The following is a 15,591-nucleotide window of genomic DNA, read 5'->3' on the forward strand; positions in this document are numbered from 1 at the left end:
CATTTGTTTGCTAAGTTGTAATTATCTTAATGTTATGTAAGTATAAAGACTTTTTTTTAATATATTTTCAATTTGTTGAAAACATTTATTTTAATGTTTTTAGCATATTTGATATATTATATTTTTAATTTATTTTTACATACAAAATTTTTAATATCAAATCAGACTCGAGTTTTATATTTTTTATTTAGGTCAGACTTAAATAAAATTTAAAACTTATTTTTCAGAAAAACCCAAGTTGAAAAACAAGATTAAAATATTGATGAACCCATAATCAGGGTGTATAGATAGGCTTGAATAACTGTCATAATTACCAAACAACAAAAGACGGTAAATGTGGCTGTCTAGAATAATGCCCTGCAACATTATTATTCTTTCTAATTTGTTGCATTTATCTGCCAATACCGCACAATATTTGTTCACTTAAACTCAAATCCCTGAACGATTTAACTCTTTCAGAAGAAAAAGCCCAAAAGATAATCTTTCGGCTTCCCTTTGCTGCACAGGGCTCTAGTTTTGACTCCATCAGCAGCTTAATGCGTACTTGCTTTGTTACCCTTTTTGTCTTTACACTTTGAAGAAAAATGAATAATATGATGGCTTATCAACTCTTTTTTAATTTCTTATTACTTACAATAGTAGGAAAACTGCATATTGCTGAATTAAAATGATTAGCTTTGAAACGTATAACAAATACAAATGTTACCTGATCTGTCTTCAAACAAATAATATAAAATTTTCACAACACAACAACATTAACCAACTGCACTAAAAAAAAATAAAAAAAAATGTGTTCTAAATCACTTAAGTGGTTGTCGGTAGGCATTACCGGCAGGTGGCAGCGCTCACAAAGCGACAAACTGCAGCAGTTCCAAGGTGCGGCGATCGGCGGAAAATTAAAAAAGAAATACTAAAGTTTTCAACTTTCTACGATAAACCTAAAACCACCACCAAAAATCAAACTTAATAAATATATTAAAAAATGTTGAGATCAAGTTCAAATCATATAGACCAATCCCAATATTAGCATAAACCATTAGTAAATGTTCCTTTAGAACCCTACATAAAGGGCTTCAGTGTCCCCCATTCACCACTGTTGTGCCCCTTAAGGACCCCTCAACAGCCCCACTTTCACCTAGCCGGCCAACTCTCCCCCTCTTTCCACAAACCCCATTTTTTTAGCACCATTTCCTAGTGTACTCGTGTGCTTTTGAAAATTTTAAAGATTATTCCTCTTGTTCTGTTTTCTGCTCAAAGCTCTTTTATCTGTCCCTTTTTTTTAGTTTCTGACATGGCATCCTCTGGCACTGGCTCCCCTTGTGGTGCATGCAAGTTTCTGAGACGAAAATGCGCCTCTGACTGTATATTTGCGCCTTATTTCTGCTCGGAACAAGGTCCTGCAAGGTTTGCAGCCATCCACAAAGTTTTTGGTGCTAGCAATGCCTCCAAATTGTTGTTGCATATCCCAGCTCATGATCGTTGTGAGGCGGTTGTCACCATTGCTTATGAGGCCCAAGCAAGGATTAGAGACCCTGTCTATGGTTGTGTTGCTCATATTTTCGCCTTGCAGCAACAGGTATTAGATTTCCTTATTGTCCCTTCTCAAGGAAGTTTGCATATATAATATAATTAGAACAAATATATTTCCCCAACATCAAACCTCTTTGAATTTGATCCATGTTCCTTTTCACCAGTTTCAAGAGTTGTTTTCCTTTTGAGGTTTATGATTAGCTTTAATTTGTTTCTAATGTTGATGTGGATTTGATAGGTGGCATACCTCCAAGGTCAATTAATGCAAGTGAAAGCACAACTAGCTCAAAATGCTATGAATTCACATAACATGGAGAGTCAATGGCAAGGCAATCTTTCTGGTGGTCCTTCCATTCCAACATATCCAATCTACATGAATCCCATTTCGCCACAAAGCTCACTTGAGTCTGTTGAGCTCAACAGTGCTGATAACATGAATATGCAAGAAATACAAAGCAGAGAGGAGTTTTCTAATATCCATGGTTACTCTAGGAAGAGACCATACAATAGTGATTTGGGTGAGCTTCAAGCACTTGCCCTTAGAATGATGAGGAACTGAACTAAAAAACCTATCCTTTTGTTTTTGTTTTCTTTTTCATATATGGAGTAATGATTCTGGTTCCGTTCTGATGCTGATGATCTTTCATTTCCAAAACAATGATTGTACATACGGAGACTGTTACCAAGTAAACTTTAGTACTAAACTTTCTCATCTGCCAAACAATATTGGCATTTTCCCTTTTTTTTAAATTATTCAGCTCTATCTGCAACTCATGCTGTTGGTATAATAAATTACTGGGGGTGGTTCATTCTTGTCTGTTCTGACAGCTGAATGGAAGCTTAAAGTCACCAATAATGGAGCCAACTCCATTTGATAATCAAATGTATTATTTAAATAATCTCCTTTTGATCATACCTATCAAAACCAATGATGAATTATACATAAATACCTACAAATTTGAACCCATTTCCTACCATCAAATATTAATTAAGGAAGCAATATTGTTGGAGGTCTTTTATTTTTCTTTGAAAAGTCAAAGGAAAAATTCATTTAATCAAGCAAAGATACATCAACAGCAAACTAAAATAGTTTAAATTGTTGGGGTTATGTAGATCTCACACTCTCTCATAAAACTAAAATAGTTGCATACATTTTTTTTATGATTAATATCTTAAAACTATTAAATTTATTAATATAATAATATTTATTATACATATAAATTTTTAAATCGATATGATGTTTATATCATATAGATCGAATATTGTATTTATTAATTAAATATATATTTGACCATTTAATGTTTCTTACACAAAATAAATATAATTAGACATTTTGAAATTAGCATGATTTATTTGAATAAAATATAAAATATATTGATAAAATCATTAAAATATTAATTATATAAAATTATAAAAAGATATATTATTTTATACTTATGTAATGTTGAAAATATACTACAATATTGACAAGAAAAATAAACCAAGAATTAAGAAATTAAAATTTACTGCGTCGTGGAGGAATCACTGCCTTATAAATGAATTCGCTCTAATTGATGTAATCGTGTAGTGAATGTTGTCCCTTAAGGTTAACACAATGCTACAATATTCGTACATCTAAATAAAGAAGGTGAAACACAATTGGTATTACCCTTCTCAAGGAAATCACACTAGAATCAATTTTCAGGAAAGTTCGTAAGGGTCACAATCGATTCCATTTACTCAAATTTCTAGACAGAATATAATTTAGGGAAAAATGGCAAAAATTTTAAAAGAAAGTGGAAAAGAGGCAAGGAGGAGAAAAGAGTTTTCTGAAGCTTGCTTTTTGCTTTCTATATGAAAATAAGGAAAATAACTTTCCATTTATGCTAGTAACAAAAGGGTAAAATAATAAATATTCAAAGGTAAAAGAGAAAATTATTTCCACGCAGCAGCAAAAAAATATATTTTATTTCAGATTTTCGTAACAGTCAAAGAAAAAGTAAAAATATTTATAAAGAAATTATTTTCTCGAAAATAATATAAGAGTCTTATCTAAAAAAAATACAAAAACACGAACCGAGTGTTAGACTTATAACCCAAATACCCAATGAAATTAAGAAGCTGTTAATAGTCAATACTTAACCAATATGGGATATACTTAGCAACCATCCTTTGCATTACCAACAAGAAATACCTGCTCTCTATATAATATATATTCCCATATCAAGATGCCTCCAACTTTTGTCATCGTCACTGAGATTAATAACCTTTACCAGGGTTAAAGGTATAACTAAATATTAAGTTCCACTAATATATTTGATTTTAATTGATATTTATTATTTTTATACAATTGATATTTATTATTATAGTTTAAATTACGGCTAAATTTATCATTCTGAATTTTTTTATTGTATTTTTCCATTTAAAATTAAGTTTGGATGATTTAAAGATAAAATTTAACCAAAGAATTCCTCCAAATACTTCATTTTAATAGCAACAATAACATAAAATGATAATAATAATAATAATAATAGAAAGACCTAAAATGAGAAAAATATTGTTCTTGTAAATTAAACACTCTACGTTATTTTTTAAAAATATTTGTTAAACAAATTAATTATCATTCCTTCATATTTAAAGAGCATTCTTGTTTGTTAAAATTTTTCTTAAATTCGTTCAAAAAATTCAATAAAAGATGAAAATATTAGTGAGTATAGTAAAAAATTCATCCTTAATTCAAAAAATCAATGAAAATAAAAGATGTAAATGACAAAAATCTTCAACCTGTTAAAATAAATGAAGGGGGAAAATACCTTTCCAACATGTAGAATTGATAGAAAAAAAGGGATTTAGGAGGCTGAAAATATGACTTGGATTCAAGATTATTATATCTCAGCATAAAGAAAAAGTGAAATATCCTAAATTAGGGTGCTTTCATGATGAAGGGGGTATGGCTTGGGGAAATTTCCCAGGGACCCACTCTACCTAGGTTTTATGTTGTAATTAGTAGGTTTACCTAACACAAGTATTTCTTTCTAATTTTTAATATTATTTTTTAAAAAAAACCAATAAGCCATGTCCTTTGTATTCATATTGATAGACAAAATGTTCCTTTGATTGAATGCAAAACCCTATATATGAGCTAACCAATTGAAATCACTGTTCATAATCATATTTGTTATACTTTTGAACTTATTTCATTGAATCCGATCATCCTCCTACTTTTGTACATTTTTTTAAAAATAAATTGAAAATGTGTATATATTGAAATTCAAATTTAAAATATGGAATGGACTCCATTACTTGTACTTGAAAAAGCAAATTCTGATGGGAATGAGTTGAATGTGAGGTAAGGAAGGGAAAAAAGCTGCCACATTAAATTAAAGAAACAGCTTACATTATTACAAATTAAAATAAGCTTTAAAACATGGAAAAAGAAGACAAGGAAGCCGTGTTCATATTAAATTAGAATTCCAACTCCAATCTTTGTCAAAAGATGTAATTTAACAATTTTAGAAATTGTATGTTGATTAGGCACATGACATTTGATGACGTGTACAGTTTTATTATAAACACGAATTATTGTCTTGTGTGTCGATTCAGAACTTGGAAATAAAACACAAGAAAGAAACCAAACGGCTTCAAAACATAAAAGAACGAAAGCAAAGCATGATTACCAAGCTTCAAGAGCTACAACTTACACGTCCTCTTCGATTCCGCCTGTTTTTTTTTTTTTTTTTTATTCTTTTAACGCAACTTTTGACTATTGATTTCGCAACCCACGTTTGCGTAATCCTAACCTTTCATTGTGGCATCCACTACTAATCCATCACATCAGATCTGCTATTGCCTTTATAACACTTTCAATCATTTATTTCTCACTCTAATTTTATAAAATAAAAAATTTAATCTTTTATTTAATTTTTTATTTTTTTACCTCTTACATTCGTATTTTTGTTAATTCCTCTTAAAATAGAAAAAAAATATTATTTTTTAATTTTACTTAATATAAATTATTATTTTTTAATTTTATTAATATAGTATATATGTGGATTATCACGTCAATATTTAATTAATTCTTAAAAATTCAAAAAAATTATAATTTTTTTAAAAAATTAAAAATATTATATATAATAATTTTTAAAATTTAAAAATTAATTAAATGCTAACATGTTATTCACATAACAATTCATGTATATGTCATATCAACAAAGTTAATAAACGTTAACTTTTATATACATTTTTAAACAATTTAATAAAAAATACAAATTCAAATATTAAAAAAGACAAAAAAATAAATTAAATTAAATTAAATGAAAGCCTAAAATAATTTTTTATAAAGTTAAAATGTCAAAAAGGTCATTACCTCAATTTTCACAACAATTGCATGTAGTTTTAAGATTAAGAATCTCTTTCAAGTTGGTAATTCTCTCTTTTAATAATATTATTTTTAAAGTTTGAATTTGTACTTTTCTTTTTCTCTCAAGTGTTATGTGTTTTTTCATCACAATTAATACTTGAGTTTTATTTAAATAAGAAGTATTATTAAAAAAATATTTATTCCATACATATTATGTGGAGTGTAAAAATAAAATAAAATAAAGAACACACAGATTTTTACGTGGAAACCTTTTCGGGAGAAAAACCACGGGTAGAGGAAAAGAGATTCACTATGTCGAATTCAAATGAATACAAAAGGAATAGACTATGTCTATTTATAGGCTTGTAAAGCCATATTCTAGTAAGATTGAAACACCTTATTCTAATCAATATAAAATAGATAGAATTTAATAAGGTTTAGAAAATCTTATTCCAAAATAAAATAAAAGAAGTGTAGTTCTATATGGATTTTACTTTTATTTTATTTTACCACTGTATTTTATTTAAATAAGGATTCGGTTCATTTAATTCTAACAATCTTTACCTTGACACGAATTCTCAATGAACAAGTTCTTCATCGTGAACTCTCAACGAACAAGTTCTCCACCTCTTCCATAGAACCCCTTAAGGGTTTAACTTCAACAATGAACACCAACCAAGTGTAAGCAATGCTCAAACTTGGTTATAGGAAGTGACTTAGTCATCATATCTGAAGGATTTTCATGAGTACTAATTTTGCTCATAACAATATCACCATGAGCAATAATATCACGAACAAAATGATACCGAACATCAATATGTTTTGTTCTCTCATGAAACATTTGATCTTTTGTAAGGAAGATTGCACTCTAACTGTCACAAAATACTGTACTGATTTGAAGGTCTTCATTGAGTTCACTAAAGAGTCCCTTCAACCAGATAGCTTCTTCACAAGCCTTAGTAATTGTCATGTACTCAGCTTCAGTGGTAGAAAAAGAAATTGTAGTTTGTAAAGTGACTTTCTAACAGATTGCACAACCTACGATTGTAAAGACATAAACTGTGAGAGATCTTCTTCTATCTAGATCTTCAGCAAAATCAACATCAACATACCCAATGATTACATCTCTAGTTCTTCCAAACTGTAAGCAAACATCAGTAGTACCTCGTAACTATCTTAAAATCCATTGAACTATTTTCTAGTGTTCTTTACCGGGATTCGCCATGTATCTGTTAACTGCACTGATTGCATATGATAAATCTGGACGTGAACAAACCATAGCATACATGAGAGATCCCACTGCACTAGAGTATGGAACATGTGACATATACTCAATCTCATCATCTGATTATGGAGACAAAGCCAATGAAAGTCTAAAATGGGCTGCTAAAGGAGTACTAACAGGTTTAGCATTCTGCATATTGAACCAAGTATCTTCTTTGCTGGTCCTAAATCTTTCATCTCAAATTCTTCACTTAGTTGGGCTTTGACCTTTCTTATCTCTCCTTTATTTTTTGCTGCTATCAACATGTCATCAACATAAAGAAGTAGATACACAAAAGAACCATCATTGTTTTTCTTAAAGTAAACACAACTGTCAAAACTACTTCTTTTGAAATCATGAGAAGTCATAAAGGAATCAAACCTTTTGTACCACTGTCTAGGTGACTGTTTCAAACCGTAAAGGGATTTTTTTAGCAAGCAAATATAGTCTTCTTTTTCGAGACTGTAAAACCCTCTGGTTGTTGCATGTAAATGTCTTCATCAAGTTCTCCATGCAAAAATACAGTTTTTACATCTAACTGCTCAAGCTCCAAATCATATATGGCCACAATACCAAGCAAAGCTCGAATCAAACTATGCTTCACAACTGAGGAGAACACATCTGTGAAGTCCACTCCTGGAATTTGACTGTAACCTTTTGCAACAAGCCTTGCTTTATATATGGGTTCTTCAACTCCTAGAGTCTCTTTTTTCTTTTTAAACACCCATTTACAACGAACAACCTTTTTTATCTTTAGGAAGTTTCACAAGATCCCATTTTCTGTTTTTGTGGAGTGATTCCATCTCCTCTTACATGGCAAACATCCACTTTTCTGAGTCTTCACAGCTAATTACCTCAGAATAATTAGATGGCTCTCGGTTTGCATCTATATCTTCAGCCACATTTAAAGCATAAGCAACTAGATCAGCCTCGGCATACTTCTTTGGAGGTTTAATTTCTCTTCTAGTTCTATTTTTGGCAATAGAGTATTGTGATGAAGAAACAACTCTATTCTCAATTTTTGTATTCGCTTGAGAAGTCGACTCTGTATTAATCTAATGCTCCACCTGCTTTTGATTTTCTTTATTGGAAGAGTCTTTAAGAGATAAGTTAGGCAGCATAGCAGTTTTATAAAAAACGACATCTCTGCTAATAATAACTTTTCTATTTTCAGGACACCATAACTTATACCTTTTTACATTAGCTTTATAACCAAGAAAAACACATTTAATGGATCTCTGTTCCAATTTTCTATTATCAACATGAGCATACACAGGACACCCAAAAATCTTTAAGTCAGAATAATTAGCAGGATTACCAGACCATACCTCTTGTGGAGTCTTTTTCTCAATGGCAATGGGTGTAGATCGATTAATCAAAAAACATGTAGTAGAGGCTGCTTCTACCCAAAACGACTTTGGTAAGTTGGAATTTGACAACATACATCGAACCTTCTCCATGATTATTCTGTTCATTTGTTCTGCAACACCGTTTTGCTGTGGAGTATGACGAACTGTCAAGTGTCTCACGATCCCTTCTGACTTGCATAGTTTACTAAACTCATCAGAAAAGAACTCTAAGCCATTGTCTGTGCAAAGGTATTTTATTTTTTTCCCATCTGTTTTTCAATCATAATTTTTCAAGAAAAACACATCATTTTCTACTTCAGGAAGAATGCCCAAACTTTTCTGGAAAAATCATTAATTAAAGTTAGCATATAATTAGCTCTATCTCTCGAAGGCACTTTGGATGGCCCCCACAAAACAAAATAAGTATACTCCAGCGTTTCCTTCGTGTTATGGATTCCTTTTATAAATCGAACTCTCTTTTTCTTTCTAAAAATACAGTGTTCACAGAACTTCAGCTTGCATTTCCTTGCCCATCAAGAAGTCCTCTTTTGCTCAATTTTGCCATGTCATTCTCATTCATATGCCCTAGATGCATATGCCAAAGTTTTGTAATATCATCATTTGATAAGGAAGAGGAAGCGACAGCTGCATCACCAGTAACAGTAGAACCTTGCAAAACATATAACTTGGTAGTCTTTCTCTGCCCTTTCATCACAACAAGGGAACCTTTGGAAATATTTAAAAATCCACTTTCAGCTATGTATCTGTACCCTTTTGAATCAAGAGTACTCAACGAAATTAAATTTCTCTTCAATTCTGGAACATGTCGTACGTCACTAAGTGTTCCGACAACTCTATCAAACATCTTAACTTTAATTGTTCCAACAGCTGCGATTTTACATGAAGCATTATTTCCCATCAAAATAACACATTCAGACACTGTTTTGTAAGTTGTAAACCAATCTCGATGAGGACTCATGTGGAAGGTGCAGCCTGAATCAAGTATCCACTCTTCGCTTACTTTAGAATCATTGACAGAAGCGACTAGAAGTTCACCATCGTTGTAGTCTTCTACAACATCAGCTTCACCGAAATTTTCTGGTTGTTTTTCTTTTTGATTTACAGCCTCCCTTTAAATCTTGTTATGTAGCTTATAGCACTCAGATTTAATGTGCCCTTTCTTCTTGCAGAAGTTACATGTTTTACCTCTATTTGAAGACTTTGATCTACCCTTAGATTTACCGCAAAGATTTCGTTCTTGTGTCCTTCCATGATCATCATCAGCATTCCAATCTTGTCTCCCACGAATAATAAGACCCTCTCCCTGAGAGTCGGGTTTAACCACAAGATGCTTCATCTTATCATACGAGGTTAAAGAATCATAAACCTCATCAACTGTGAGAGACTTAAGGCTATATAAAATCGTGTCTCTAAAGGTTGAATAAGATGGCGGCAACGAACAAAGTAGAATCAACCCTAGATCTTTCTTATCGTACTGAACCTCCATGGCCTCCAAGTTTGAGAGAATTTCTTTAAACACTGTTAAGTGTTCGTGTACAGATGTACCTTCCTCCAAACGATGAGTATAAAAACGTAGCTTCATATGCAACTTGCTTGTTAGAGTTTTTGACATACATATTTGTTCTAGCCTCTTCCATAATGCAGCGCCGGTCTTCTCTTTCATCATATCTTGCAAAATTTCATTGGACAAATGCAGATGTAATTGTGTTAATGCCTTTCGATCCTTACGCTTATTCTTTTCATCTGTTAATGTCGAAGTCATCTTATCTATCCTTAGCAGGGCATCCTCCAGATCTATCTGCGCAAGAACTGCTTACATCTTAATATGCCATAACTCAAATCTGGTGTTGTGTTCCAACAGCGAAATTTCATACTTCAAAGATGCCATTACCGTGATCGAGATAAACTACCCGGAAGCTCTGATACCAATTTATGAAAATAAAATAAAATAAATAAAGAACACACAGATTTTTACGTGGAAACCCTTTTGGGAAAAATACCACGGGCAAAGGAAAAGAGAATTCACTATGTCGAATTCGAATGAATACAAGAGAAATAGACTATGTCTATTTATAGGCTTGTAAAGCCATATTCTAGTAAGATTGAAACACCTTATTCTAATCAATATAAAATAGATGGAGTTTAATAACGTTTAAAAAACCTTATTCTAAAATAAAATAGTGCAGTTCTATATGGATTTTACTTTTATTTTATTTTACCACCGTATTTTGTTTAAATAAGGATTCGGGTTATTTAATTCTAACATGGAGTTTTTTATACTCTACAAACGAATTAAGAATGTGACATGTTGTTGGGGATCGACCCAATTAAGCAATAAACAAGTAAAAAATAGTGGAAGAAATTGAGAAATTGAACATACACAAAGTTAACGTGGAAACCCCTTCCAAAGAGGATAAAAAACCACAGACAATTTTTTTTATTATTATAATGACAAAAGAATGAAAAATACAAAAGATGAAGATAAAAATTATACCCCGAAACCTGAAACCAAAGAACCCTCAAAACATAAACACAAAATTCTCTAAAAGTGTTATGAGTTCTAATCTTTTAATGGGTTTGTTTTTCTAAGGTTGTAAAAGAGTCTATTTATAGGCTAAATTTCTAGATCAAATAATAACAAAATAATCTAGACTGATCTGAGTTCGACTAAGACAAATAAACATAGTTTAACTGGGAGATTATCTCTAAAATTTGACTGAAATATAATGCATACTCAACAAATCTCCACATTAACTCATATTTCCACAAAGTCCACCACAGGCCTAACTTTAACTATGCAATGAATTAACTAAGTCGAATATGTGCTTAGAAGTTGGATGACTTCTAGCCTTTGACTTGTGCACTGCCAAATCAAAACTAACCCGGGTTTGGTTCTCACAAATACAGTGTCCTAACTTTTCAAACCTGCATCCAAAAGAGAATTTTTTTTCAACGAAACAGTCATACATTTTTCCTTCCTATGACTAAGTTGGCTTTGACTCCGTAACGGACGAGGGACGTACAGTTTCATCGGTCACTATAGAACCTTTTAGAATATAAAGACTGTCGGTCCTTTTAAATTTTAACAAAATGAGAGCCCCATGAGGTACCTTAATGCCGCTCAACTCGATGTTTATTCTGCAACATTTCGAGTCTAAAATACTCAAGGAGATGGGATTCTTTCATAAATCAGATACATACCTGACATCTGAGAGTGCTCTAATCGTCCCATCGTGATCCTAATTTTAATAGTACCAATACTGATACCTTACTTGATGAATTGTTTCTCATGTGCACAACTACACCTTCAACCGAACTATATGTGGAAAACCATTTTCTGTGTCCACATGTGGAAAGAACATCTTGAATCTAGGATCCACTAGGATCTATCACTCGTTGACACTAATAAGAAATCATCAACGCTTTTGTCGGTCAAATTAGCACCAATTACATCTTCCTCATTACTCTCAGTAGCCCTTTTGTTTCGAAGTTTATAACAATCTATTTTGATGTGACCTAACTTCTTACAATAGTGATACATTTTGTCTCGCTTCTTTAATGCTACCAAAACGGAAGCTTGCCTATCTGCCTTGCTATCCAAACCAAAGTCATCGTTGAGCTTGTTTTTACTCAACAAATAACCTTTCACATCCTCGAACGAGAGTTTGTCTCTACCATAAATCAGGGTCTCCCTGAAAGACTTGTATGAATAGGGTAAAGAGCACGGTAATAGCATAGTTTGATCTCATCGTCAATCTTAACCTCAACATTCTTTAAATCATTCAAAAGAGTAATAAATTGACTAATGTAATCTCTAAGAAGCTCACATTCGTTTATGTGAAACGTAAATAAACGTCGTTTCAATACTAAATGGTTAGCTAAAGCCTTAGTCGCATAAAAAGTTTCTAACCTTTTCCACAATACGGATGAGGTTTTCTCCATTAATACCTCTTGTAATACCCTAGTCGCAACTTGCCACAGATTGAAATTTGTGACACCATCGAATTTCTCAATGTCAAACCTCGTTGCTTCCTTCGCTGAACGGGCTGATCTACGAAAATTAAACTAGCTCTGATATGACTTGTTAGGGATCGACCCGATTAAACAACAAACAAGTAAAAAATAGAAGAAGAAATTGAGAAATTGAATACATATAAATTTTACATGAAAAAACTCCTCCAAAGAGGATAAAAAACCACATGAAAAGATAATTTTACTATAATGACAAAAAAACGAAGAGTACAAAAGATGAAGATAAAAACAAAACCTCGAAACCTGAAAACAAAGAATCCTCAAAACGTAAACACAAAATTCTCCAAAAGCGTTATAAGTTCTAATCTTTTAATGGATGTGTTTTTCTAAGGTTGTAAAACAACCTATTTATAGGCTAAATTTGTAGGTTAAATAATAATAAAATAATCTAGACTAATTAGTATTCGACTGAAACAAATAAACAAAGTTTAACTAAGAGATTATCTCTCAAATTTCACTGAAATATAAGACATACTCAACACATGTTTTATAAAATATTATAAATATATATAAATAAATGGGACAATTATGATATTTTTAATTATATTTGTGGATTCTAAAACTTTTTAATCTCTATATCAAATAATTACTCAATTTTTTGTTTCTTTTATATATTATATAATATTTTTGTGAAAAAATAAACTTCTTTTTTCTTATAAAAAAAAACTTTGTTTTTCTCTCTATCTCAATGTTATCAAATGGTACTGAACACATCCATCAACGGGTTCAACAATTTGATGTGTATCATTAAAAATTGAATTTAAAAAAAAAAATCAAACCACTTAAAAAATGCATAAATTAGTTTTATATATTGTGTTGGGTTTATATATATTTTTGATATATTTATCTGATTTTATGTTTATTTTAACTAAAATACATTTATATTTTCCCATTTAATTTTACTACATTTGAAACAAAAAAAAATCCTAAAAATGAAAAGTAGAAATAAGAAACTAACAAATTTTGAATCATATCTCGTTATAAGTTCTTATTATATATGCTCTTTTCGATATAATGCCTAAAACTACTCATAACCCCTCCCCAACTCTTAAATAAGAGGATAACGTGTTTCAGCATACTCGAACTCACGTCCTGTTACACGGGCAACAATGTTGATGCTAATCAAGCTAAGATTCAATCAGCTACTATAATATAATTTTTAGCCCTTTGAAAATTAGGTCCATTTTAATACTTATACTTTGTTCGATTGTTTTAGTACTTGAACTTGACAATTAAATCCATTTCGATCCTTAAATTTGACATCTGTTAAGATTTGGTTATGTGACCAGTGTTCGTGGAACAAGACTAGTTGGTCAATCGGACTAATTAGATCGAGAACAAATCGATATACTGGACCAAACAAAGGGAACTACTCAAAATCAGTAAAAAATCGAAAATTGAGACAAAAATCAATAGTTAAACCGATTTAATAAATTTTTAAAAATTTTTAAAAATTTTTAAAAATTTTTAAAAATTTATTTTATTATTGTTAGTCTAGTAGTTGAATTAATCAAACTAATTAAATTAAAAATTTGTGGTCTAACAGGTTCGATTATTAGAACATTGTATGCGGCACTCTAAAATTGACGTCATCACTTAGAAATTTTTTAATTTTGAAATGATGGTATGGCACAATTTCAGTGTGTCACAATATTAAACTTTTATATTTTTCAAGTTTAGAGATCAAAATGGATTTACTAAGTTCAAATATCAAAGTGAACCAAAAAAAATATATATATAGGTACTAAATTACACCTAATTACCATGTTTAGGAGCTAGTCGTTAGTACTCACTTGCTCTTTCCTTCTTCAATCCTTCTTTAATCTTTATCACCGTTGCTTATATTTTGAGTGGAAATCTGAAATCCCAACTCACTCATGCTAAAATTGCAAACCTGAAGTTGCTTTTATTTATGGAAATGTTAAAATTCATAAATTACGTTAATTCTTTTTTGTTTATGGTGTTTTCTGATAATTTAATTAATTTAATCATCAATTCAATTCGCTAACAATCTCTTAACTTAATGATAAAAGTATTAAATTGTAGGCATAAATACATAGGTTGAATCTTAAATAACACAATCCTTTTATCTTTAATTATCAATAAAAAAATTATTAATTAGAAAATAAAGATTTTTGGAAGGAACTTAATGCTTGAAATTAGTTAAAGAAAATACAATAGAGACAAGCTAAGCATTTTGTTATTAGTTGGTAGCACAGATGAGTTATTTATTTTTGGAAAATACATCGAATGGGCCGTACTTGTGTTTGTGATTATCATTTCAATTGGGCCTCTGTAAGGGTAACAATTAAGAGAGGGAGGGAAATTCATGTCCTAAATTAAATTGCATTAATTTATTCACGCATGCTTTTTTATTTAAAAATATATCTGAGGCCTTATGTTTCATAACAAGCATGATCATCACTTACTTGCACTGATTAGTTACTGGTGTTTTTTATTTTCCAAAATCCAAGTAAGGAGTTTAGTGATTTAGATGGAGGACTTCAAAACTTGATAGCAATTTCAAATAAATCAGATATTTTATCTAGTAGTAAGCCTATGGTTTTTCAAAATTTTACCTTTATTCTTTTTCCTGCATCTACATGTGTACAACTCTAGGAAGTTTAATGTATATAGAGTGGAAGAAGAGTAATACAAATTGTTTACTTTATTCCATAACATGAAAAATCAAAAAAATCGGCTCCGCATTGAACATTGCGAATGCAAAAAATATTAATATTGCATATTATCAAGATATAATAATCAAACATCACGTACAACAAAGCTTACATTGAATAAGCAAATGTCCAAGCAATTAATTTCAGCCTCTTTTTTTTTTATTTGGGGGAGGGGGGTGCAATGTGTGTTATTAGACTTGAAAACAGCAGGGAAATCATGAAGAAATAAAAATGAACCAAATTGGGATGAATGGAGATCAACGTTAGGTTCCATAAGTTCAACTTGGGATCATAATCATGTTCCATTTTGATATGAAAATTATTTCAGAGTTTCAAACCAATTGTCTGTGGAGCTATATATGCAGTAAAGAAGCCAAA

General features: G+C 31.0%; 1 protein-coding gene across 1 annotated transcript; it reads left to right on the top strand.

Annotated features, from left to right (window-relative positions):
• Nucleotides 1-796: 796 nt before the first annotated feature.
• Nucleotides 797-2,280, top strand: LOC107923642 (LOB domain-containing protein 16). The gene is made up of 2 exons (XM_016853825.2): nucleotides 797-1,576; nucleotides 1,769-2,280. Exons 1-2 carry the CDS (start codon nucleotides 1,292-1,294, stop codon nucleotides 2,087-2,089), a joined length of 606 nt encoding a protein of 201 aa, XP_016709314.2. The 5' UTR covers nucleotides 797-1,291; the 3' UTR covers nucleotides 2,090-2,280.
• Nucleotides 2,281-15,591: the final 13,311 nt, after the last annotated feature.

This window comes from Gossypium hirsutum, chromosome A11 (assembly GCF_007990345.1).
Source record: "Gossypium hirsutum isolate 1008001.06 chromosome A11, Gossypium_hirsutum_v2.1, whole genome shotgun sequence".
NCBI lineage: Eukaryota > Viridiplantae > Streptophyta > Magnoliopsida > Malvales > Malvaceae > Gossypium > Gossypium hirsutum.

Bases quoted from the DNA above. Each gene is read 5' to 3' on its own strand.
- LOC107923642 (XM_016853825.2), top strand. From the start codon at position 1,292: ATGGCATCCTCTGGCACTGGCTCCCCTTGTGGTGCATGCAAGTTTCTG. The intron at 1,577-1,768 runs GTATTAGATTTC...TGGATTTGATAG, and splicing joins TTTTCGCCTTGCAGCAACAG to GTGGCATACCTCCAAGGTCA.